This window comes from Lissotriton helveticus, chromosome 3_1 (assembly GCF_964261635.1).
Source record: "Lissotriton helveticus chromosome 3_1, aLisHel1.1, whole genome shotgun sequence".
NCBI classification, from domain to species: Eukaryota; Metazoa; Chordata; class Amphibia; order Caudata; family Salamandridae; genus Lissotriton; species Lissotriton helveticus.
Window position 1 is genome coordinate 1,913,237,753 of NC_136061.1, and position 27,554 is coordinate 1,913,265,306.

At 40.9% G+C, this 27,554-nt stretch overlaps 1 protein-coding gene across 2 annotated transcripts in view; it reads right to left on the reverse strand.

The window, feature by feature from the left end:
• Positions 1–27,554, reverse strand: part of OSBPL5 (oxysterol binding protein like 5) — a 970,364-nt gene that overhangs the window by 446,645 nt on the left and 496,165 nt on the right. For both annotated transcript variants that reach the window (XM_078682923.1, XM_078682922.1), the window contains one exon: positions 932–1,012. In XM_078682923.1, the coding sequence (XP_078539049.1) occupies positions 932–1,012 (81 nt within the window). The remainder of the gene's footprint in view (positions 1–931; positions 1,013–27,554) is intronic.

Genomic DNA, 27,554 nt, shown 5'->3' on the forward strand with positions numbered 1-27,554 from the left:
TGTAGATTTTGACAGTCCTAAACTCCATAAGAGATACAGTCGAACATGATTTGACATTTGACATGTTATATATGTATATATATGCTGCATAACATATGCAAAAAAGTAGGCAAGAAGCTCTGGGCAGATCCCATGTTTAGGTGGAGAGCAGCTCCTTCTTATGAGCACCCTGCAACACCACTGACACTCCGAATCTGCTCACCTCAGCAGTTTTTAAGCACAGAATTAGCACAGTACCATTCACACCATGCTAGACATTGCAAAACCTTTTGCCATTTTTACAGCAAAGTCTTTGAGCATAGGATTTGCTTGTGCCATCCATGCCGAGGTAAAAATGACAAAAGCCTTTTACCATCCGAGGCACAGTTTTGCAGTTTTGGATTTGTAAAATACCATCCAAGCCAACCTGAAGTGACTAATAGCAACCCCAGACATGTGTTTCTCTCTTGTTAGAGCTCTTCGGAGAAGTATAGCTTTGTCCAGACACAAGGGAGCACCCAGTATAAGTCAAGACAATACCATTTCAGCCTTAGAGTGATGCATGAATTATGCACGAAAAGAAAGCAAGGAACTCTGGAGAGTACTCAAGCTTTAGGTGGAGAGCAGCTCCTTCATAGGGAGCACCCTATGACACCACTGACACTCTGAATCTGCTCACCTTAACTGTCTGTTTTTCTAGCATGATTTTAAGCATAGGATAAGCAGGGTGCCATCCAGACTAAGTAACGGAAGTGACAAAGCCTTGTGACACTTTTACAGTGAAGTCTTTAGGCATAGCATTCGCAAGGCAAAATATCTTGACATTGGTGCGCTAAAATTTGACTCTGCATGTTTTACATAATTTCCACTTGTTGTAAATATCCCACGGCTTTCTGCATAACTTAAACTTAGGGCCATAATCATATCAAGAATATATTAAAGGGCCAAGTACCTTAAGTGTTTCTTTCTTAGCGTCTTTAGAGGTTGGTGACACACACTCTTTATCAGATCCGTTGCAGAGCTTGTTCTCAGGCTGAAAAGAAACAGATCACACCTTTACAATGTGCTTAATTACATACACCTTCCCACACACACACACACACACACACACACACACACTGGTCTTCAGTTCTACTTGCTTAATGGTCATGTGTCCCACCCATTTCTGGCAAATACAGCCATTTAGAGGAAGTTTTCGTTAATAGCATATACAGAATGCATTTTTATGATATGGAATATGAGATATACCCTCTTTTGACACATATCTTTTTTGTTAAGTTCACAATCACCCAGAGAAAGAGTCTCGGTGCTATAGCTTCATGAAAGAGTATAAGCTGGATAGATTGAGACAGGTTAGGAGGATAGTTCAAGCCATTGAGGGAGAGGTGTGGCGCCGCGGCCAGGGCGACTGACGCTGGAATCTGGGGACCACGGTTCGATCCCCGGCTCCGGCGGCAGGTTAGCCCAGCACCATGTGACTCTGGGCAATAGCTCGCTTAATCTTCCCGACGGCCCCCAGCGCCTAGAGACCCTTACGGGTGATTGTGCGCTTTACAAATGTGGACTTTATTTAAATAAAACAACAGCTAAAGGAGAGTTAGGTTTCAGATTTCCCACTTTTCAGTAATAATTATGAGTAGATCTCAGTGACGGAACAGAGTGTATTGAGAATTTCTGACTTAATGAGGGTAGCTGGTCTTGCACCTCGGTTGGTTAAAGATATTTTTGAAGACGGTAGGCCAGACCATACACCAAGCCAAAATGTTGTCCCTCCTTACACCTACATAAACCTCTCCCATTTAGGTGTAAGTATTCCTAATTTCCAAACCTCTTCCTTGTGCCTCTCCCATATTTACTACTAAAACATATACCTATGTGTGTGGAGATTTCAGAACATGGTGAGGACCTCAACACAGAAACTATAGGAGCGGTGGAGGTCTGTGCACATAGAACGGTTTCTTAGGAACTCTGCTGTGCTTACCTGTCAAGCGCTTAGGGACCCCTGGGTTATATGCGCTATATAAGTCGAATAAAATAAATAAATAAATAAATAGATGACTGAATAGCATTTAGTAGTATCTTGGTACTGCAACTTTGTACTACTACTTCTCATACTACAAAATGCAGTTTGTGACTATGTAGTTTGCCTGCCCCTTTTGTAGACCAGGGTAAAAAACCCATCTTTTCCAAGTTGACCAACAACCTTTCAACCCAGTTGTGCCCATTTCTTAGGCATAACATAATAACAAATGCGTCAAACGGATGAATAGCCACAAATCTGAGTCCAGTGATTAAACATCTGGCAAGCGATTTACTGGACTAAATAGAAGAATTTGAGGAGAATATTATTTCTAAAAACATTATTGCATAGTCCAACAAAAGATATTGGTAGTCAATGCCAATTGCAAAACTTTAATGTGCGCTTTCTGAGAAGAGTTACATAATTCATCCTGAGTATGCACCAACCTTTGCAGTAGAGTCTAATACCCAGATAAGTCCTCTCCTCCTGGAATTACAGGTTCGTAATTTTACATTTCATTTTTTGTCTCACCAGATTGGGGATAGGTATCTACAGTAAGAGTCCCTATCATCGCAAGAACGCTAATACTCCTTCCTCCTGGAACCTGTTTCATGTTTTTTGTTTTTCACTTCACACCCCAGTCCTGACGAAGCCCCACGGGATCCTTTAGGGACCACTTGAGAGCGCGGAACATGTTGACCTTATTTTATGTAGGACTTTTTCACTATAGCACACATCCTGAAAGCAGCGGTTAGACACACATCTGCCCTCTATATTTATTCTAAAGATGAGCTCCAGGATCCACATCCTTTTAATTTACCATATGGATCCCTGAATAAACACAGGTTCTGGGTACCATTCAGTAATTTTAACACTCACTCACCCTTTTTAGAGGCCCACATAAACACATGCACAACTGTGGCGTCTCCTTAAAAGATCTCCGTCAAAGAGCCCTCTAGCGGGACCCGTGAGGGACTGCAGCGCCACCCCCATGAGGAGCAACGCCCGATGATGAAGCATGACACTCGCAAGGGTGTGTGAGGGCACTGTATTCAAAAGGAGAAATTCCCCCCATCACTAATGTAGATCCAACCTGTCGTGATTCAACAAGTGCCTTCATCCACAATGGAAATCAAGGTTGACTCCCATTGGGCCCCGGATGGAACATAACACAGAGTTATTTCCATATCTATCAATGGAGCTTGGGTTTACTGATTAAAAATGGGAAAAGATTAAAGATGAATAGGATACAGACAACAAATCATGAAATCTTATGTAAATATAAGTTCATTTAGTTGCAGAGGGGTTTCGTTTATGAATTATAGGAAAATTGATCCATGGGGACACATCATTTATTAATTGTTAGTGGGGATGTTTGTGGTTAGGGCATTCGTCATAAGCTGTGAATAGCCATGAAGCACTGGCTGCATATAAACCAAATCAATCATGTCTTCTCAAACCCATATAGCTTATAAGTACAGCGGTGTGCTGAAGCAATTTGGGTTTGACTTAGTTACATGCACCTTCCAACAATCTTCAATTCTGTGACAAGCCTACTTTTAGCCATTGCTGGTGGTGGGCCTTCACATAATAATAACTGTGACTGATAACTGGTGGGCGGGCATCATGGCCATATGGTGTCCAGCCTTGGCACAATAGTGGACCTGATATAATAGTTGGCTTCAGTAGCATAATATAGGCATCCTTGATGTTATGGGGAGACTCATTGGTATATGATTGCAATACTGTGACAATTGATGCAGAATCTGTCCATGTGAGGCATTTATACATTTGAATAACTGATGGACATGACAAGCTGATGTTAGGGTACTCTGTATTTCGAACATATGAAGAGTATCATTTTGTAGGCAGGATTATGCTTTTGTCCAAAAAAAAAGGTTTTCTTCTGGGAAATGAGTTTATTTGCCTAAAATGGAAAGTGGTATTTGATTGAAAAAGATGAGTATTTTCAGAAACAGATATGCTAAAGGACAAAATGGTTACAGTTTCAGAACACATGTAAAGTTGAGAGTTAAATGATAATGCAAGCTGAATTGGATCGACGTATTGCCTTGATTATGCTCTATATGTCAAGGGGTACATGGTGCTTTGGACAATATTTCATTAGCCAGGTGGAGACATTTAATATTGATAAGCTTGCATTTCTTGGATGGTCATAATTTAATATTAACATATATGGTCACTATTTTACAGTGATAGAATGTACTAGCAGCTCTGGCGGGCTTTCTTTGAGAAAAAAGCAGCTCTTACTAGAGAAATGTTGGAGACCCCTGGTTTAGTGCATGTGAACTATCAGACATGATGTTCCTTTTAGTGGTTTGGTTGAAATCCAGTAAGCCGTTTTGGAGATATAGTGCACAACGTAAGTGTCCAGTCTGTGTGTTAAGGTATGTATATTTATGAAAAAGCTTGCAAATAATTGACCGGGCATATTCAGACCCCCAGAGTGTATGCTCTCACGGATGTTTTCTCCCAAAGGTCTCAAACAAAGGGAGAAAGATAAAAGAGAACATGAAAAAAGCAGCAAGACGGGAGAGTTGCTGCACCGGTACTCATAATTAGGCAGGTAAGCACACCCACTTATGAATAACTCTCCCTGGTCCTTGAAATAGGTTGGGTGGCCCGCCCGCCTTCCCTCCCATCTGTCTGCTTACCTATGGTATGGGCTTATTATGTTCTGCAGCAATTCGATTCGCCTGCACAGTAAGTCCGCGAAAGCCATTGTTGATGATCAGTCAAGTATAAGGGTTACATTTAGTCATGCAGTTTCCATTCAGTCATGCAGTTTCCATTCAATGTCATGCAATTCAAATATTCTCAAGCAGATTAGATAGCTTTTGTGCGTTCCAAATGTGAAGTTATTTGCACGTACTTGAGTTAAAAGGATACTTCATGCTATTAGTAAGATAGCCATGGATATGAATTCCTATGCAATGGATTATCATGCTCTATGTGTCATGCATATGGATAATAACACCTTTGTCATACCATTCTTGCACTGTTTTCACAAGGTTATTTGGGGGATAGAAAGAGTTTAAAAAATATGTTGTTTAGACATCAAGCCGTAGCCAACACAGTGGTGCCTATTCATAAGGATATTTTGGGGTACGTATAGAAGTGCCCCTGTAGTACTCATTTACATATTCTTACACATCTTCTTGAATTGCCCCAAAACATCTAACATTGGAATATATAAGTAGTACAAATAGAACGAACTGTGCCCTCATAGCCTTTTTTATTAATGGGGTGTTAGACGTCAGGGCTGATTCATAAAGGCATGTAAGAGTATGTGAAAAAGTGGTCTGTAGCACTACTTCCATATTCATTAATGCTTTTGGGAATCAGCCCCAAAGGGTCAAACTATCATCAGATGCTAACATGGAGGGTGGGATACCTCAGGTTTCCCCACTATCTCCAATTTTTTTAGTAATTCACCAAATTTCTGTTCTCAAGACATGGGGGTTGCAATATCACTCCTATGCTGATGAAACCAGATTCATCAAAATGCATGAGGATAACTTTGAAATTCTGATTCGAGGACTGGAGGATTTAGCCTGCTGGATGAAAAATAGTGAGCTAACGCTTTATCAGGCAAAAACTGAGGTATTACTATTGGGATCCAGTCACAAGATGTGGATCCACAAAAATCTACCCTGGCCTTTTCAACTCTTTGGCCTTCCTACAACCTTCGAAAAACAGATGTCCCAGGGGGGAATATGGCGGCTGGTTGGTCTTCGTTTGACAACAATACAATATCACCCTCTAAAAAAACTTTTAAAATGAGGATGTACTTACTACATTAGATTTTCTTTTTTCTACAGTGGTTCTGTTGTGTATGTTTTTTTGGGTAGGGATGCTGATGAGATCCGAAGCAAAGCAGCCTCTGGAGTCTAGGTGGAGTTGGGCGTCGGCACTCCTGCAGCGATCCCAGGTTGCTACGGCTTGAGCTGGCTTTCGGGTGGGCTCCGGCAGAGTCAGCACAGATCAGGGCTCTGTAGAAAGTCAGCAGTCCCCGGAAGATGGGGAGCAGAGAGGAAGCAAAGGCCTCCTGGATGTCGCCAATCTTAGGGCATGGAGTCATAAGAGACTGAAGGAAAAGGGCACTGGCAGCGTGCAGCTACAGCAGTCATCAATGGAAAGGACCTACCTTCCTCAGGTACTATTAGTATCTAAGGACCACTTGGAGGGGGTTGAAGGGGAAGGTGCCAGTGTGGAAGGTTCTGGGCAGCACATTGTAGAAAGCATGGTGGAAAGGGTCTTTACCGCTGATACACATCAGTTACCGAAACTAAAAAATACATAGGGTAGGGGAGCAGACTGCTAATGAGGCGATTACCATGCTTCCCATTAAAGAATCTGTGAAAAGCTCCGGGAGACCCAAATGTTGTGTGTTGAAATAAGGTTGCGCCTTTCTCAAACCCACACCTTCACTTAACTCCTATTTTAAAATCATGGAGCAGACAAAAAACTGCAGTATCAGTTCAGGGGTGGAGTAGAGGGTCAAGAACATGCCATCTTGTTAAAAGCTACCGGCGATCTATTTCAGTAACCGTTTCTCCCCAATGGAAAACTTAGCTGAAGGAAGACAGGTACCAGTAGGCCAAAGGGAGGGTCAAGTCCCTACAGAGATATCCACTGAGGCAAGCCCGTGTCAGTCAGAGGCTGGCTCCCATGTTGAGGAGAGAGCTGAAAACCAGATGGAAAATATAATATTGAGCCTAAGGTCAGACATCTTTAAGAAATTTGAGATATCAGAGGTTAATCAGAAAGGTATACAGGAGATATTTGTGGTGTTGGAGGTAAACCTGGATAATGTCGCAGAGCGTACTGCAACCCTTGAGGAAGATGTGAAAGTTCTATCAGCAGGAATGAGCCAGAATTCTCGGGACATTGAGGTACTGAAAATGCAATATATAACATTGCAAGAAGATCTGGAACAACTGGAAACTCAATGTAGGCGGAACAACCTGAGGATACTCGACATCCCGGAAGGTGCAGAAAAGGGAGATATGAAGGGCCTCTTGTGTAAACTAGTACGAGAGGCGATTTTACTAAACAGGCTGGATTTCAACCTCGAAAATGAAATCCAAAGAGTGCACAGAGATCAATTCAAAGTAAACCCCAACAGAAAGTCTCCTATGAAAATTCTGATCAACTTTCTTACCTGTGAGGTCAAAGAGCTGATGGTGGGCCGCGCATTGAAGGAGAAAACCTTGAAGTTTGAGTACTTTAATTATCACGTGAGCTCTGATATAGAAAAGAGAATGGCACAGAGACAATGGGAGTTAGGTTTCAGGATGAATGACTTACGTGGTAAAGGTGCTCAAGTCCAGAAGAAATTCCCAGCAATGTTAAAAATCATGTGGAGGAACATGTATAACATAAGTTTCCCTGAGGAGGTAGATACTTTCTTAGCTCAGATGGAGGGAAGCACGGCTACCACATCTAGCTCCCAGAAGCCCACTTTCGGGTTCTATGGATAAGTAATACTAGATGGAGGCATTATATATAAGGCCAGCTTGATTTAAATTTATGTTTGTTAGATTGTATTTTTCTCCATGAGGTGGGATTTCCGAATGGCGGACATCATTGCTTAAGAATAGAAGGGCGGGTTCCCCAGAGGGTGTGGGTAGGGGGTGCACAGGGTGGCGGGAGCATAGGGAAAAAAAGATAAAATATGTCCTCTTCTTGCAAAATTACAGTCAAAATAAGACTCTCCCAGGGATGTTTCTGATAAATAAGCTTAAACAGGATTACTTGCAGGGAGAGTTTAAGTGGGTACAAGATAAGGGCAATAAATAAAGTTGGAAATATTCAATTCATAACCTGGAATATAAATTATTTGCGATCCTGGAGGAAGTTTGCATTGGTGGCAGAATATCTCAAGAACAGTGGGGCCCATATCATAATGTTTCAGGAGACTCATTTAGAGCAGGAGTAGTGTAGGTCCTGTTTTAGTAAATTACGTTGGGTACAGGATGTAGTGTGCAAAGATCAAAGAGGTAGTACCAGAGGAGTGGCCTTAGTAATAAGAAATAAATTAGGAATAAAGCTATTGAAGTATGATCTGCATATCTCTGGTAGATGGTTGGTGGCTAATATAGGGATTCAGGATAGGCTGGTATCGTGTGCAACTTATTGCAGTTCAAATAACGATACTCCAGATGTGCTAGAGAAGTTGCAATCCTGTCTCTTGGAGGCTACGGCTCCCATTGTACTTGGAGGGTATTTTAATATAGTCCTAAATATAGACCTCGATAGAACATCAAAGGTAAAATATGTAAGCTCCCCCAAGACATTTTCCAGATTAAAAAATAAGATGATTGAACCAAATTTATTAGAGATCTGGCGAAGGAGGATGGAGGCCATTAGAGGTTTTACATTTTATAGTAAAAAGCATGGCCATCACTTGCGCATAGATTACTTCTTGGTGGACTAGGCTCTGAACAACAAGGTTGAGTCTGTGATCCATGGCCACACAGTGCTTTCTGATCATTCCCCTGTGGTCCTATTCTTAGAGAATCATAAACAAACGGGGCAGAGAAGGTGGACCCTGGATAGAACTATGCTGTTGGATGAGGGGGTGGTAGTAAGTCTGGTGGATAAGACAGCTGATTTCTTTTATTTTAATAGATATTCTGCAACTCCACAAGTAGTGCAGGATTCACTCAAACCATATTTAAGGGCTATAATAAGTGCCATCATGTTTGGTAAGAGACGAGCTACACGCTTGAGTGATGAGGTGGCTATAGCAGAAATTAAGCTGAAAGAATCCGAACTACAGAAAGCCTCATTTGAGGGAGCATCTAGGATACCAGCGCTCTGAAGGTAACTCGAAGACCTGCAGGTAGGGTATGAGACCCAGCTGGTTAAAAGGATTCAGGACAGATGGAAAGTCAGCTAGATACAGCATTTCTCCTATGGCGAGAGGTGTAGTTCGCTTCTGGCCTGGAAGGTTAAGGTAGATAGAGCCAGGCACTCGATACCAAATCTGACGACTCTGGAGACTGGGGTGCTCTTAAAAACAAATGCGGGCATCAGAGGGGAGGCCTGGAGGTTTATGAGTAGTTTATTAGGGAAGATCTACATCCAGGAAAGGAAAGTATAGGGCATGGTTAAGGGAGTTAGATCTTCAAATATTAACAAGGGAGCAAGTGGATATACTAGAGTTGGAGAGGAGATCAGGGCACAATGTAGGAAAATGAGTGGTTGGAAGGTGGCTGGCCATGATGGCCTTCCAGTAGAGCTCTATATAGGAATTACTGAGAAGCTAAACCCCTTTCTAAATGGAGTTTTTAATACGATTTATATGGAGGCTGAAGAAGCTTTGCATCTTGGTCAAAGGCAACTGTGGTCCTCGTGTTGAAACCTAATAAAGATCCTGTAAGAGCAGAATCATATAGACCAATATCTCTATTGAATACAGCTTATAAGATCTTTTCTGGGATATTAACTTAAAGGGTTGCGCAGGTTATCAAGGGTATTATCCACTCAGATCAGAAATGTTTTATTCCGGGGAGGCAGCTAAATGAGCTCACATATTTGATTTTGGGTGTCATAGAAATGGCGCAAGTTCAGAACTCTCCTCTAACGGTAGTGGCTGTAGACCCAGCTAAAGCCTTTGGTCAAGTATACTGGGATTATCTTTCAGAAACCCTTAAAAGCTTTGGATTCCTTCAGAATGTAGTAACCACAGTGAAAAACCTGTATAGGATGCCCATAACAAGGGTGTTGTCTAATGGGGAGTTCTCAGGCTGGTTCCACATTACTAGGGGTACGAGAAAGGGGTGTCCCCTTTCTCCTCTACTTTTCAACCTGTATATTGAGCCTCTAGCACATCAGATTAGAGCATATACCACCATAACCCCCTTTAAGTCAGCTGGGTTGGAGGTTAAACTAGCTTTGTATGCAGACGATATGGTGGTATATACAACCAATCCACAGACAGCAATACCCAGTCTGATGGAGATGGTGGAAAGCTTTGGCAAGATATCAGGATATAAGGTAAATGTGCAGAAAACTGAAGTTATTGATTGGAAAAATCAGCCAGGGGGCAAAATCCCAGATGACATATCTTGGCATCTTAATAACTCAGAGGTTAGATGATTTTTACGGGTCAACTAAAAATGATTTACAGAGTCATTGGGAAAGCATTTGGATGCCCGAAGTGTAAGTTTCCACCAGCTGATGATGTACACATGTTTATGCAGTGTCTGAGGATTGCCCCCTTTTGGATATCAGTATGTAACTTTATCAGGGAGGTGATTGGACATCAGATAGAGGTAAGCCCTCAACTTATAGTTTTTGGGATACATCCAGAAGCAAGTTTACGGGTAAGCTCTCCCATAACAAATGAGTCTTTTATGTGAATTTGTTGGCGAGACGAGAGATATGTAGGCTTTGAAAGTCTGAAAATCCCCCACTTATAGCATATTGTCTGAAAAGCATTAAGTACACGAGCCAGGTGAATAATGTCAGTGATTCGAAAAGTCTGGAGACGGTCTGGGCGCTTTACGTAAATTGCCAACAAACAAGTGGGTCCAATGATTAAGTCATATATGCTGGAGGTCCCGGCTTTCTCCTCCTCTTTTCTATATGAGGGAGATAAATGTGGAAACAGCATTGTCCTTGCATGGACAGGCTTATCCTCTCACACAATGGAGATGAGAGCTATTCCAGCAAGAAAGATGACAAGAGGAGGACAAAAAAAAAACCTTCACAAAACACAGCAAAGAATCTTGATGTGCGGGTTTTAGTAGTTGTTCAACACTCTTTGCTTTAGACACCTTAGCCAAACTTGACCTTACTTTGACACAAAGCATCATAAATCAATTGTGGACTAATTGTGGCCAATTGTATATTGGATGGACTACTTAAAGAACAGATTGGAAAGTTACAATTTGTCCAAACGTAGCAACCAGATGAATTTTAGGATTAGCTTAAACTGAACGCATCACAGCCTATTTGATACTCTATTGGTTACCTGTAGTCCAAAGTGTTTTATTTATAACAGGCATGGCAAGTTTTTAAGTGCCCTTAATAGATTGCTTAAATGAACATAGGTCAGGCAGTCGGATGCTTTTCATTGTATCTGCAGGAGAAACTCATGTGGTGCCGACTGACACAATTACTTAGGTCAGGCAGTCAGATGCTTTTCAATGTATCTGCAGGAGAAACTCATTTGGTGCCGACTGACACAGTTACTTAGGTCTGGCAGTCAGATTCTTCTAAAGATTTCAAGAACAAAACTTAATTAGAAAGGAGAGCGCATTATTTGCAGTAATTGGCTCTCAAGTATGTAACCCCTAGCCAGAGGCTATTAAAACGAAGTCCACTGTGCTAGGGTTCAGGAATTTAGTCAATTTTGTTTTTGCTTTAGTCTTGCTTTCCTGTTTGTTATTATGTCTGTGAAGCACAAAAATGAATGGGGGTCTTAATTGACATCAAAGGAACTTTTTCACCACAAAAACGAGAACTTATATGAAATGGAGACACTTCGATAGCTGTATTCCTTACCCTATATAACAACTTAAAAGGACTCACACTCACGCCAATGCTGACCGTTATGGCAGCAAAACCTCTTCCAACCCTTATCTATGGCAGTGAGGCACTGTGAGGTTGAGATGCAGCCTTGCTTGAAGGAATAATAATGAAAACATATAGGCAAGTATTCAAGATAAAAAGAACTGCATCACCGAAGCAGATCCGTTTTGGAATTCAGCATTACAAAACAAACAACTGCCAGACATTGTGCTTTTATTAGGTGTTGCTACAGACACCAACTCTCTAATGAAAATTCTATTAAGAAAACACTGATGGTCAATAATTGTTAGGTCTCCGGTGATGCTTTTTGAATCCTTTTTGGAAAAATCTTTAGCTACTACGAAGTATAATTCTTATGGGACCTGTCATTACCATACATCGCTTTAAAAAATACTTAATAAATGTATAAGGAAAAAGTAATTGCTGGAGGACTAACTAAAATTTGCAAAGCGATCTCATGCCTGGATGTTGATCTACACTTATGACTTTCTGAAACCTGTACCTTAACTTTGTATCCACATAGTCAGTGTTCATGTGTTAGACCTGACTGCCTTAGGGTGGTTTTCCCTAAACTTTTTGCCTGCTTGCCTCATATTTTTGCGGATTCTTTTTGTTGGCTTTGGGACTCTAAATATTTTACCACTGCCAACCAGTGCTAAACTGCATGTACTTATCCTCTAAAACATGGTTTGATATATCCACAATTGGCACAAGTAATTTACCTTTATATAACTAGTATAGCACACTACATGTGCCAGTGCCTGAGATTAAATGCTACGAGTGGGACTGCAGCACTAATTATGCCACCCACACAAGAAGCACTGTAAACATGCCTCAGGCCTGCCATTGCAGAGCCTGTGTGTGCAGTTTACACTGCCATGCTAACTTTAAAACCCTTTGTCAAACCTTAAACCCCTTTATTATTACATATACATCACTCCTAAGGTAGGCCCTAGGTAGCCCTTAGGGCTGGGTGCTAAGTAACTGAAAGGTAGGACATGTACTACCCCTCTCATAGGTTAATATTGGGGATTCCTTATTATATTTAATAAGCTGTAATTCATAATTGCGAGAAGGTAGAAGTGTCATGGTTAATACCTCTGAAATTGTAATGACAAATTCTCTTTAATGGTAAAGTTGGATTTGTAGTTACCATTCTGAAAATGCCTCTTTTAGAAAGTTAGAATTTTTCCTGCTCCTAACCATTTGGTGTCTGCCTGGCACTGATCACTGGCTAGACAGTCCCATACAAACGAAGGCTGGGTGGGACTTCATGCATCTTACTGACAGGGAGGGAAAGAGAAGATGAGCACAGCCTCACACTTACACCTGAATACACCCTTGGAGTGATTCTGGAGCCAAGGCAGGAAGAAGGAACTTCTGTGCACTTCAAAGAGCCTTCTTTGAAGTCACCCCCCACTTCAAAGGCACAACTAGGTATAAGTACTTGACCTCTGACCCTACAAACTCAGTACATTTCGGGACCTGAAACCAACTTGAGAAGAAGAAGAACTGCTGTGCTAAGGGCTGCTACTTTGCTAGACTGCTGCTCTGGAAGACTGCTGCCTTGCTGTGCTCTCTGCTGAATGCTGCTCTCTGTTACTGAACCTTCTTCACTTGACCCAGAGTGACCCCAAAGGGCCAGCTGACTAGCCTCCTGTTCTTCAAAGATTCAGGGACAGCAAAGTATTTTACACTGCACCTGATTCATTGGAAGTGAAGCCAGGTGCTTGCTCAGCAGAACCAATGCATTCTCTGCTGCAAGAGCAGAATGGCATCGCCTCTGTTATGAGGACAGAACTTCGAACTTTGAACCGCTGCATCACCATTGGAACCACAGCATCGAAAACGCAGAATCGCCGCCACTGCTGAAGGATGATCGACACATATCTTCATTGGCGTGGCGCAATCCAACTCATCGACTTCGGAACCGATGCATCTCAGAACCAGGGCTTTGTCTTTCGAACCAAAGGTTCACCATTGTTGATGAGGAAAATCGACGTATCTCGTGTTGTGACTAGGATTAAGGTACTTTTGATCAGCAGGTCCTGTATCTGGCCCGCCCTCCATGGTGGTTGGCCTGAACTTTTTCCTTTGTCCCGGTCCAGCGCCACCAGCTATCGCAATAAGCGCTTTTCACTTGTAAGCGCTATTTTTCCATTTAATCTCTAAAAATTAATATCTCAAGTTCTACTTATTGGATTTTTTTTGTTTTGGTCATAATTTATTAATAAAGTTTTTTTTTCTAAATGGGTGTGGCATCTTTTTGTGGTGTTTTCACTGTGTTACTGTTTGATGTGTTCACAAAAACCTTACACATTGCCTCTCAAGATAAGCCTGCCTGTTCTGTGCCAAGCTACCGGAGGGTGATCACAGGTTAATTCATAGTGTGTATCTGACTTACACTGACTAGGTTTGTGGTTCCTGCTTGGACAGGGTGCATACATCTGCCAAACAGAAATCCAATTTCAAACATCATGAAACAGAAATGTATGAATCTAAGGTTTGGAGTACTCCTGTAACTCGAAGAGAAACCACCCTACCTCACAAATTAGGGAACAGCCTGTCGGCTTTGTGAGGTGGAAAAGGAAGATCTAATCCATCTGGTTTGCATCTGCCTACACTTAAAACAAGCAAGACGAGAACTGTTGAAAATCCACTTTAACTCCAGATGCATAAAAACATGTACACAGAAAATTGTTTAAAACCGCAGGATATTGTGTTTAACTGCCAATTTGTTAAATTTCTCACTATGTTTCGATTACTTTTGGAGAAAAGCTGTAGTAAGGTTGAGCAGCTGTTAAATTCATATCTAGGTACAGTATGATCAAAATGTTCTTGCCTGTTTCTGTTTTAATTGAACTATGCAATTTATCTTTATATTTGTATTCTTTAAAATGTGTGTGTGATGGTACTTATAAAATCAGTATTAATTGGGATGGTTTTAATTAATGAATGCAAATAAAATTATTCATTATTCATAAAAATGAATGAATAAATAAATACATAGGTAGACACTGTTATGTATATTTTTATGTGTTTTGTAATGCTGGCAAGAGCTCATTTGTGACTGGCATGCAGAGTCATGTTATGTGTAAGTCATGCAATAATGATTTCACTATTTCTGAGACTGCTTTGAGAAATCTGAGATTTGTTGGGTTAGACTGGTTGATGCATGTTCAAGGTTGAATATCTGAGTGCATCCTGTGTTGGTGAAATCATTATTAGAAAAAATAACCAACAGAAAATCTCCATGCATACTAAAAGTCAAAATAAGAGCTTGCAGTTTACCCAGCCAGTATGGAGCTCTTGTATCATAAAATGAAGAGTAGGAGAAACACCAATAAACAACTCCCCTTTGCTCTACTTGAAGGGGAGGATATTGCAGGAATAACATAAGAGGAAAATCCATTAAAACACAGTGTCCATAGAGTAAGCTTTCTGTACAATCATAATGTCAAACAATGTTATAAATTGTAACTAGGTTTACCTAATTTCAGTTTCTATCTTTTGTAAATTATGGTGTTTTTTTTTCAGTGTTTTCAATACCTTAAAAAAGCTGTGGTTGTCAGTGGTTATACATTTTCGCACAATTAAAAACAACAAATACAGTATTTGTCTGGTGTTTATGGAACATTTAGTTGTTATTATTGCTTGCTTTCTGCACTGGTAGTGCATGGTACATTGACAGTGTACGTACAGTGTATATGGGTCCAACATTTTTACAAATCAAACTTATTGTAGTATACCATAAAATACTTCTTCTGTGAGTCTTGGGTCATGCACGCTCCCTCTTTCCTTCCCATGTAAACTTTTGTCTGTGAAAAGGCCCTCTCAGCATTGGCACTTGTGACTGGCAATGCCAAAACAGCCAGTACACAATTTGCTATCTCTGACCACTGACATAACTTTCCTTGTCAATTTTGGTGCACCTGAAGATTGAGATTCTCTGGGACAGGTTCAGCAACATATGCGTTGAACTGGGAGCATATGCTCTCAGAGGTATTGAGTAGTCAAAAATGAAGCAGTACTTTTCAAAGTCAGGAGAAAATTCTCCTTTACGGAAGGGATCTAGAACTTGAGCAGAGTACCACAGTGAGGCTTAATTGACCATGGTTGGTTAAGCGGCATTTCTTTTTTTTTTCTTTTTTATTTGAGACTATTCTGGTACAAACAAAAAGAAATACATTAGATAATTCAGATTTTACATATTTCCATACTATCATATCCACCATTGCTCAAATATATCATGTCTTCATATATTCATATAGCATAAACATTCATTATAGTGATAAAACCATTCTAAAGTGCAGTAGTTATGCCTATATACAAACAATAATTAATATCTGTTTTTAAATTCATATTTGTGAGTCCCTTCAATTCTTGAATGGAGCCCAGATCTTAAGACCCATCTCACGTGTTTTCCAGCCCTTGGACTCATACAGGGATGATTCGATAATATGTATCCCCAAGAGTCTGGTCAACCATACCTGAAAAGAAGGTGCAGATGTATCCTTCCAGCCTGAGGATATAAGGATACGTGGAACTGCAACACAAATAAACATAAAGGCTTTGATCTCCTTCTGAAGCCTCAGCTTACTATCGCTACCTAATATCATTAAAGTAGGGTATAGATTAATCTTCAGGACTTGTAATCCCTCCAGGAATGTCTCGATTTCCCCGATAACTGGATTTAGTTTTTCACTATCGTGGAACATGTGTAATAGGTTAGCTGGCCCTTTCATACACCTGGGGCATTTATTATCTTCCCTTTTGCCCCACTCAAACAATTTAGCTGGCGAATAATATAGGTTATATAACGTCTTGAAGTGTTGCGCTCTTAAATTCGAGGAGCGAAATACTTTTTTATCTAAGTGCAGAGCTTTATCCAGATCCATATCTGGATTGCCCAATTTCAGGGCCCAGGAGACCTCATATTTCTCAATGTCATCCTGCATACCACTCATTAAAATTCTCTAACCCTTCTGCCTCCATTTAACAGATAATCCAATAGATTGCTTCTGTTTCCAAGAGAGATATGAGGTCTCATGGCCTTTAACGTTTGGGACACCTGGGCATATTTAAACCTTTGATTATCAGATATGCCAAGGCATTTCTATGCATCATTGCATGCCATTTCTCATGCATTGTAAAACAAAATTGCCTGATTTGCTCCTCAACATTTCTTTGCTTACCGAGTGGCAAGCCTTCTAAAATGGAACATGTTGCAGTGCCAAAGTCACTTAAAGTGTTGCTCAGTGAACTCTCAAGGAAGTATTTCACATCTACAACAATTATAATAATAACTCGGTATTTGTAAAGCGCAAACTAATCACTCATCTGGGTCTCAAGGCGCTGGGGGAGATCAAGTGAGCTATTGGCCAGAGTCACATGATGCTGAGGTGATCTGCCTCCGGTGCTGGGGATCAAACTGTAATCCCTGCGCCCTGAAGTCAGCTGCTCTGGCCTCTGGCTGCTGCTCCACACCTTTCCCTTAACGGTGAACACTATTCTTTTCACATCAGCAGTCATGTTTCCAGTAAATATTTAAGAATGCGACAGAAGAGCCTCACATTTCTTGCCTTTAACATCATTACTAAGCAAAAAGTCTATAAACGGTCACCACATGGATAATATAGCACTCACTGCCTCCAGGACTGAGAATCACTGGCTAAATGACACAGTTGGGATGACCAGAATGGACAACAAAGTCAATAGCATTCTTCATCAAACAACTCTGAAGATTGTAAAGATGCTTTCAGCATACCATCTAGCAAGGATCTCTTACAGGAAGGCACTTCAGCTCAGGTATCGCTTTTTGACATTTCATTACACAACTTTTTCATATACGTAGATGAATCACTGCAAATAACAACATCACTCCAATCTTTGCTGAACTTGGTATGAACGATTAGCAGAAGCATTCCAAGTGATACTGCACTCCATGTTTTTCAAAAATCTGGTATCATGTTTTCACCACTATCCCAGATGCTTGTTGACAGCACTATTTTCACATATACCGGTCACTACAACTAGCATTGAATGTTTAAAGGCTGGGGTGTTTGGCAACTCACCTACTATCAATACAGACCCACTAGAAAAGGGAGCTGATATATCAAAGGGTTTCACCCATTCTCTGTGGGTAAATGTGATGATACATATTGGGAAATATTCTTATGTATCCAGATATTTTGCCTATAAGTAAAAGAATTAAACGTAGCCAAAATATCAAATATGATTTTGAAATTTCCTGCTTCTCTACAGTTTGGAAAATAATTAACTAAGACCTAAAACATGCTTCTAAGCCCTGAATCTTTGAATCAAAGACCACAAAACTGAAAAAAGCAAAAGGAAGAAGATTTTTTTTGTGACATCCCTAAACAACAAAACTCAAGCAGAATAATGTTAGCCCAGTCTGTCTAGCTGCTACCTTGTATTAAAAAGTTACATTGTATTGGCCCCTTCAGGAAGAAATAAAAATGACTTTCACTCTCCTTTTCCTTTCTTTGAATGGTATTTAGTTTATGCAGGTGTTTTTTATTGTTTGTGTTTACACGGGTGAGGCCTATATCCCGTTTGGCGGGGTTTTATCTGTTATTATAGGTTTAAACCTAAAAGAGGATAGCCTAATTGTAACCAATCTGGATTATCCAATTTGGAAGCAAGCCCAGCCATGTTCTATGAAACAATTTGCAATTCCCCTAAACATGGCACCTCAGGCTCACACACATCCTGAGGTCACGTGCCTCGATCTAAAACCATAGCAACACACAGTAGCGTGGCTGACTAGTAGTAAGAGCCCTGGAAGCAGTGTTGTTAGAAGAACCCTTTGTCACCAGTCAGTCATTCACTCCAGTGAAAATATGTCAGATCTGTTTTTTGTAGTTCTGACAACAGACTGGCTTGAAAAGGGGTTATTAAGTACTTGTAATGTTTCAAATGTATAAAAGTAGCTGAGAGGAGCCAAACATATGCCAAAGTCAAGGGGGAACCTTATGTTCAAGGCTGAGAAAAAATCAGCAAGCAGAGACCTATTCTTAATATTCACTATTCTACAGTTCGCCTTGCAATCCTCAACAGAATCACAATAACATTGTGGAACGGAATATAAAGCATCCTAAAATCAGTGTACACCCAGTACATAGTCTTAATCTTAACTTGGGTAAGGCTTTCAATCTATGTATGTGCCAGTTAAAACCGGGACGTTTTTCGGACTATAACATGTGGGGCTGATTAAGGTGGAATTTGAATCATAGGACTAATGTGTGGTTGAGGATTTACTAATATGGAACCTTTAGAAATACCACTGAGAAGCAGTCCCCATTTAAAGAATAGCCTTAGAGGATGCAGAATTGTCCTCAGTACTGTTTCATGCCACGACCTTGTTAATCAGAGAGGTTAATCCTTTGGATATTAAACTAGAAAACCCACTGCAAACATAAGAGTTAGTCACATTGGTTGGAAATGTTGCAGCAACCAGTTTATACTGCTGCAGTTGGAATTACAGTGGTTTTGCAAACAATTATTCAACTGAGGCGATCCACTCCTTAATGTGATTCATTTAGGAAACTAAAAAACATTCAAAGATATCAAACAGTCCTTCCGAAAAGCTGAAATCACATTTGAAAATATTTTTTCTTGGAGTAATCAAAGCCGAAGACACCACCGGGACAACTGCAAGAATTACTACTTCTTCTCCAACGTTGACAGATCCATTTCCAAAATAGACTACATCTTTGTATGTAATACATTGACTCCTCTGATTCAATGAGCAGAGGTAGGTTCAATATGAGGAACCAACAATGTTACTGCATGTGGATAAAAGACATAAACGATTTAGGTGGGGGATGAAGCACCTTCACCCCACTTTGCTTCAGGAAGGAAGCTGAAATGAAAATTTAATAATATTTTTAATGTACTGTAAATGCAGAGGTTTCACCGCAGAGAATATGGGATGCTGTTAAGGCCACCCTGAGGTTGATACTTATTATTATGACAGTGGGGCTATGCCAGAGTAGGAACGCAGAGTCAAAGTATCAAACATATCAATTGGGTGTCACCTTTGCTTAGACTCCTTCAAAAAATGTCACTCCTCAAAACAAACTGAAAGCTATTCATACCAATAAAGCAGAGTTTGGCCCTATCCATCTCAAAGGCAATCTTATGAACCAAGTAACAAAATGGGAACAAGACTTGACCTAAAGCTATGGGTTAAAGTGGAACAGACATGTGTCAGAAAAATTCTCTCAAGGGTAAAATTGATGATGAAAGACATAATGTAGAACAATTAAATCATTCTATGTGGGGTTGTACTCTATGAAACATATTCCACATCAGATCAAAAAGCATATATTGAGCAGACAAATCTCCCTAAATCCCCACGGTTAAATGCGGAAATAATAGAGGCTCCCATCATCAATTGAGGAGCTGTAGGCTTTCCTCACCCTCATCTCAAATAAAGTCCTGAGTCTGGCTGGATATATTGTCAATTTCTATAAATCCTTTGCAATTTTGCACCCAATTTAACAGTTCAGCACTCGCATTTAGCTGAGGTGGGGATATTGTTACCCTCTATGAGTGAAGAGGATGTTGCTGTCATATTTGTCATATTTAACCAGATACATTCCAGTTGCTTTGTTTAGCATACAGGCCACCTGCTCTTTTGCACAAATGTTGGAACATTAAATATCAGATATTATACATCCAGATGAATCTGGCTTTGTTGGGGACAGCAGATCCATGACAACATCAGGAGAGAAGGATACTTTGTCAAAAATGCTAAAAAATAAAAAGATTCCAGCTAGTGTCATTTTATGCTGAGAAAGCCTTTAAGCAAGTGGACTGATCTTTCTTGTGTTTTGTTTTGCATGGCTGGTGTTTGGGCTAGGAATAACATTCATTTAAATTGATAATGGGTAGTTACCATGACCCTATAACCAGGATAATCTTAAAAGATTAATTGATTAGTATACTACATTCATTAAGAGGGATAAGGCTGGGATATCCCATGTTTTCAATACTTTTTGACTTGTCACATATGCCAAGCACAAAGTGTTTAGGGTCAGATGGATGGTTCAAAGCTTTTGTGTCAGACGTTCATAAACTAACTTTATTTGCCAACAATGCTCTCTTGACCCTGAGGTATCTGTTGTAGACGATTCTAGGACTCTAGTAAATATTCCCGATGTATGCCCTTATGGGGTTATATCAAATCATATCCTTTTATAGGCATAAGAATCATACCCATATTAAGACATAGCCAATGCAGTGCAAATACGGCACGGCTATTCCCATAGACTCATGGAAAGGACAACGTGTTCTTAAACAAACCAAGCCTTCAGCAGCCCGGGAATTCCCCCTGCTTCTGTATTAATTTGTCCTAGAATTCCCGGAGTCCTGAAAGAACTGCGAGTTCTTAGTGACGTCTTATGTCCAACCTTACGTCAAACTCGGCACCTTCCAAGTATAAATATACCAGCATCTGCCCTAGCAAAACACACAGTGGTTTGGAGCAGATCGACTATCTACTTGCCCGACGCCCTGCTGTAGCAAGTGCCGAAGGAAGCCGACCCTCCCGTTGACGCACTGAGAGAGACGCTGTCTTTTCTCCTGCCGAGAAATCCAGCTCCAGTGTTTCCCTGTCACCCTTGCGGGTTACTGGGAGATCGAGTCCTGAGAGAGAGATACAAGACCTCCTTCATTCTATAACCAACGTACGGAGCTGATTAGACCCTTAGAGAATTCTTGATTTAGATTCTTGGCAGAAACTATCTTAACTCAAACTACAGCTTACTTACTCATTCCCTGTACTAGGCTTATGTTAGGGACACCGGGGAAGGCGTATCTTAGAAGCACCAGTTGAGTACGTTTAGTCATGATTTTATCATTATATATATTTGATCTATTTTAAACATCGTATGGCTTAGAACCCATACCATGCTTTTACAGTATTATTTTGTAATACTCCTTTTACTGTACGCACTTTACTTTATGACAAGTATTGTGATTGTAGCAATTCACTTCTCTTGCATGAGAAAAAAGACTGTTCAATAAATAACCTCTTTTATTGAAAACGCCCGTCTCTCTGTTTCTCTGCACTTCTGGTGAAACTAAGCATGCACGATTGACTGAGTGAAATAGCTATCTATTGTGTCCGTGACTCTGGGGATATACTCCTTATTCTAGAGGGAGCAAAGTTGTCATGTTTAGGCGGTTGTCAGAAACGAATCCCTTCTTGTGAATTCGAGAAAGTTTCTAGTGACCTCTGAGCTAGCTGGCATTCATAATTAAGTCTAACATATTCAATAGAGACCTAGTTGTGGAGAAGTGTGGCTCAATGGTTAGAGCGGCAGACCCTGATGCAGAGGTCTGGCCCGGATCAGGGTTCAATTCCCGCCTCGGCAGGTCTTGGGCTCAATTTCCCCGGACCTGATAATTCTCGCCTCGGTGCCTATTCTAATCATGGGTCCCACTCTGCAACTCTGGGCAATAGCCCCAACAGCGCTAGGATGCCTGGCTTCACCTTGTGGGTGCCCAGGAGTGGGCACTTCACAGGGAAAGGCCAGGAAGGGTTCCAAAGCGGTATGTGTACAGCGCCTTGAGACCCCTTTGGGGGTGATACGTGCGCTATATAAGCACTACATTTACATTTACAGTCGACCTCAGTCCTACGTCAAACTATTGTTTATGTTATTCCAAGGCGCAGAGCCTATTGGGAATATAGGAACTACACTACATGGCGCCCAACGTTTGGTAAGGCGATAATTAACGCTAGATAGTAGAGTAACTCAGTCGTGCTTTTCACACAGACCCCTTTCTCCCGTAAAAACTCCAATAGACGTCTGGAGTGGGTGAAAGGTTAATATCCGCCAAAACTTAGTAGGATGAGAATCCTATGAATTAGTTTTTGGTTTAGTCAACGTTGAAGGATACAGTGTTCCAAAATATTGTGCACCTAATCTTTGTTTCCTTGAAACTTGCTCTGCAAACTTTCTGTCAGCAAAAATGACGGATAGTGACGACGAAAGAGAAAGAGCTAGAATAGCAGCTCAAGTAGTCTTAGATGACACAGCTCTCCAACAAAATGACCCGGATGCTATATTCATCCCGGTAAATATAAGTAAAACCATAACTATAAAACTTATAGAAAATGGAGTATCATCGAGAGGTGGAACAGTTATATTTGTGGTAGAGGCCCCTGAATATCGGCAGACAGAGGTATTCTATTCATGGATAACATTACCAGCAGCAAATGCTGTGACACACGAGTTCCACTACTACAAAATAGAGGAACCTCCAGAGGAATACGTCCCCTTCGGGGACGTTGAAATTCCACTAACTTACCAAGAGCATCAGCTCTGGTTTAATGGCGCCCTAAAACATCAAAATCACATTACCATGCTCAGGCCACTAGGTAGACCAGGAGCCACATGGCCGGTTCTAGCCAGCTACACACCACATCCTGACATTGAAGGAATGTCAGACCGAGAACTTTTAGTTCAGCTAAAACAATTAATTAAAATACATAGACAATTGGTCCAATATGTCATGCGGACTTTAACAGTCCAACCACCAATAAAAATTCCACAGCACACCCCTCACCAGGGGAACACAAATAAAATAACACCACAGACTATACAATCAGTCATTGGCAAATTACCCGCAAAACGGGAACAAATTCCGTTCTGGTTAGCTCAAAAAATAACTCAAATAGAGGCAGTATCTCCTGATACTACACCTCATGAAAAACACAGAATTCTGACAATCTGTCTACCAATGGGGTTCGCACCACATATGGAGGACTGTGACACTTTGGGAACAGTCTTTGCTTCAATATACACAAAAACACATGGTGTTCCATCTATGGCGGTTATACCAGACGTACTAAGACAGATTCTAAATGAATACAGTCCAGAGCCTGCTTTAAATCTAGGTATGAAATTACTGAAAGACTTTAAGCAAGTCTCGGCTATACTACTAGCCAACATAAAAGGAGAAGCAGCATCTGTGGCGATCCGCCAAAAATTGAAAGAAACAGAAATCACAGAACAACCTTTTGAACTTGCCAGAATAATTGAAAAGTGCTATGAAGAATGAGGTAGAGATAGTTTGGGTGGGAAACCACTAAAACCACAACTAACTGAAAATCCTGAAAAAACCTTTATTAAGAATAATCTCATTACTCCAAAAAAGAAGTGGGAGGGTAATAAACAAACCACTTCCAGAGAAAAACAGTTTCAGTCCAGAGGAAGGTCTCCCCAACCGAGAAATAGATCTCCAGGATGAGGGAACAGGTGTCCACAACGGGAGCCCTCTGAAAAAGATACAACCTTAGAAATAGGGACAATTTAAGAAAACCTGACAGATATCAAGATAATGATACACGTCCCTCTCGATTTTTTCAGACTTCCTCACAGAAATCGGAAAGAAGAGGACGGTCAGAACATAAAGAAAAGCGCGTCAAGTCCAAAGACAAGGAACCTGCTCATCAAAGTAAAAAATTACAATTTCCCAAAAAGAAGGTAGCTAGTATTAAAATAAAACATGCCGAGGATTCTGAGGACACAACTCAAGAATGGGCCCAGACAATGCTAGACAGCGCAGCAGAAGTGACCATAGCTCGCAAGATCCTGATGAATCTTCTGCAGACAGTGGACACGAATGAATACATTCAGGTGGAAACTGCAGCCACCAGAGTTAGTATACCCCATAAATTATATGAAATAACATTACGTATAGAAGGGGACAAAACTAGGAAAATAAGAGGTGTCTTTTGGGAGAATCTATCTTAAGGCTATGATATCCTTCTAGCAGAGAAAGACTGGCCACCAGAGTTTGTCAGGGAGTGCCCACATGGCGAAGAAATGATTATGCCTGCCTTCTCAAATCACATTCCAATTCATAAAAAATACACATATGCTAGAAAATGGGCAGTGGCCCAAGCCCCTGCATTATATAAAAATCATGTAGGATGGGATAAGGATACTCCTCACCACAAAATTCAGTTACAAAATCAACCCACTGCACAAAGGCAGTACCCAGTTAAGCAAGAAGCTAAAAAACAAGTCAGGGAGATCTTAGATCAACTTGAATACCAGGGGGTGATTGAAACATGCACCTCACAAATGAACAACCCTTTGTTTCCTGTCTCCAAACCAGACGATTCATATCGTCTAGTTTTGGATTACAGACACCTAAACTCTTGTTGCAAAACATTTGCAGTACAAAACTCACACAGTGCAGCACTAATGAATGACATCGTGCGCAAAAAATATAAAACGACATTAGATATTTCAAATGGTTTCTTCTGTCAAAACATTGCACCAGAAAGCAGGTATTTGAACGCTTTCTCCAGTATGGGGGCCCAAGGTCAATTTTGTCGTCTCCCCCAGGGATTCAAGAACAGCCCAGGATTATTTTCAGGCAGGGTAACAGAATTACTACAAATGTATGATGATGAGGCATTATCTTATGTCAATGACATCTATCTTACAGACGATGACCTGGAGACACTTGAAAAGAGTGAACACCATTATACTTGGGTTCGCATCTGAAGGGTACAAATTCAACTTTAAAAAGTCACAAATTGCCCACCTCACTGTCCTATTCTTAGGATATGAGTTATCAAGTGAAGGCAAAAGCCTAGCAGACAACTTCTTAGAGAAGTGTGCAGTACTCCAAGCTCCAAAAACGCTGAAAAACTTACAATCAATTCTAGGTTTCCTGAATTTCAGAAGAACTTACATTCTAAACTACGCAGAAAGGGTTAAACCCCTCTACGAATTAATAAAACCTGATTTCAAACCAATTAATTGGACACAAAATCACACAAAAATTTTACGATCAATACAAACAGACATGTTAACTAAAACAAAACTGCAAACACGCACACACGAATGCAACCTTGTAATCCGAGTCATCCCAGGAAGATGCGGATTTACGTACCTGACCTCTAATGAGGGAGAAACGGTACCAATAGCTTATAAATCACATTTGTACACACAAGCTGAAATGAAATTCAGTTCTACTGAAAAAAGTATGACTGCGGTCCAAACTGCTGTATCAAAAGAAAGAGCCCTCGCACAAGGTAAACGTATAATAATCGTTACACCGGTACCTGCCCTAGAGGCAGTAACAAGAGCCACCATTCCGAATGCTAAAGCTTTACATCCAAGATGGATACAATGGGTTTAATTCTCTTGCTGCATCAGACGTAGTATACAAATTTGATCCTAACTTAAAAACGCAAGAATTTCTCCAATACGAATATGAATGTCCTCTGCCGACTGAGATCATGCCTCTGGAACATTACGGCTGTATAATATATACAGATGGTTCAGCACAACCCACAGTTATGGGTAAACAAGCATATAGTGCTGCGTGCGCGATTGTTAAAGGTCATTGGCACAAAGGAAAATTTAGACCCCTGGTCACTAAAACTCAATCACTTGGAGACTGTACAGCTCAGCGAGCTGAACTACAGGCTTTTAAGATGGCGCTTGAAAATACCGATCGCGAATTCCCCACACTAATAGTGTGCGATTCGTATTATTGCGTCCAGTCTTACAATGAATACTTGCAGAACAGGGTTCAAAACGGTTTCAAAGATGCAAAAGGTGGCACAATCAAGCATAAAATGCTTTGGGAACAAGTAGTTCTTTTACAGAAAGAACTACAAAAGACTCAGGTGATACATACACTGAGTCATCAACGTGATGGCGTTCACGTTGCAGCGAATTCATTGGCTGATGAGGCCACGAAGGCAGCTGTGCAACAGCTTCAGTAGCTGCGAGTACTCGGTCAAAAACAAAAATAGACAGCGAGATAATACAAGCTGTCAGTGCTTCAGTAAAAACAGTGGTAAGACACTCCCGAAAGGCTTTCCAGTAAAGTACTCATACCAAACTGATGCAAATAATGTTCCTTTTGCTGTAATGCCTGGAGTGGGGGATAGGGCAATTCCAAACATGGAACATAGGTTAGGACTAATTTTAGCGGCACATGAAGGGCTCGCTTCTGCACATGCTGTTGTTTCCGCCACGTTATTAAAACAGATATTGGTGGCCACGCATGAGAAAACAGACTAGAAACTATGTTTTAGAATGTGAAATATGCCAAAAAATGAAGGTATCAACAGTGAAACGGTCTGCACAGACGCCCCTTCTAATCTCAGATAAACCATTAGCATGTGTTTACCTGGACCACTGTGGTCCCTTACAAAGGGATGGCACCTATACATATATAATGGTCGCAGTGAATTCCTGCACGAGATTCATTTGGATGTGGCCCCAGCGCTCGGCTGACGCCAGAACTGTTATAAAAGATTTGCGAGTCTTTATCGGCACATACGCAATTGGCATGCTACATTCTGACCAGGGTCCTGCGTTTAGCTCTCGAGCTTACAAGGAGGCCATGGCCAGCATGGGCATTGCATTGCGGTACTCTAGTCCATTCCATCATGAGGGAAATGCGGTAGTGGAGAGAAAAAACCATGACATAAAGCAATCTATAACAGCGAGGGTATTAGGTTCGGGTGATGGGTGGGTCAAACATCTAATAAGTGTCCAACGTAGTCTTAATAATCTGCCAAGACATTCTCTGGGTGGAATCACTCCGTATGAACTTTTGTTTGGTACTAGAATGAAAATCGAAGACCTCGATAGTCAGACTTCAGTTTTGGAACAAAAAACCTTTGCTATCAAAGATCGTTTGGCTGTTTTACAGGACTTAAATGAAACAAGAAGAAGTCTAAGTAACACAAAGCTAAAGCCAACGGCCACTGAAGAAAAACCACCTGTCCCAGCAAGACCTGTCTGGATTCCAAAGATTGGGGATCTGGTCAGAGAAAAGATCGCGGTGAAGAAGGAATTTGGGCCTTCTTACAGAAAAGCAGTACCTGTCTTAGCTATCAGCAGAACAAGATCAGTAGTACTACCGCCCCTTGCTGGTAAAAAGGAGAACAGAGTTGTATCAATCGACCTGGTAAAACCAC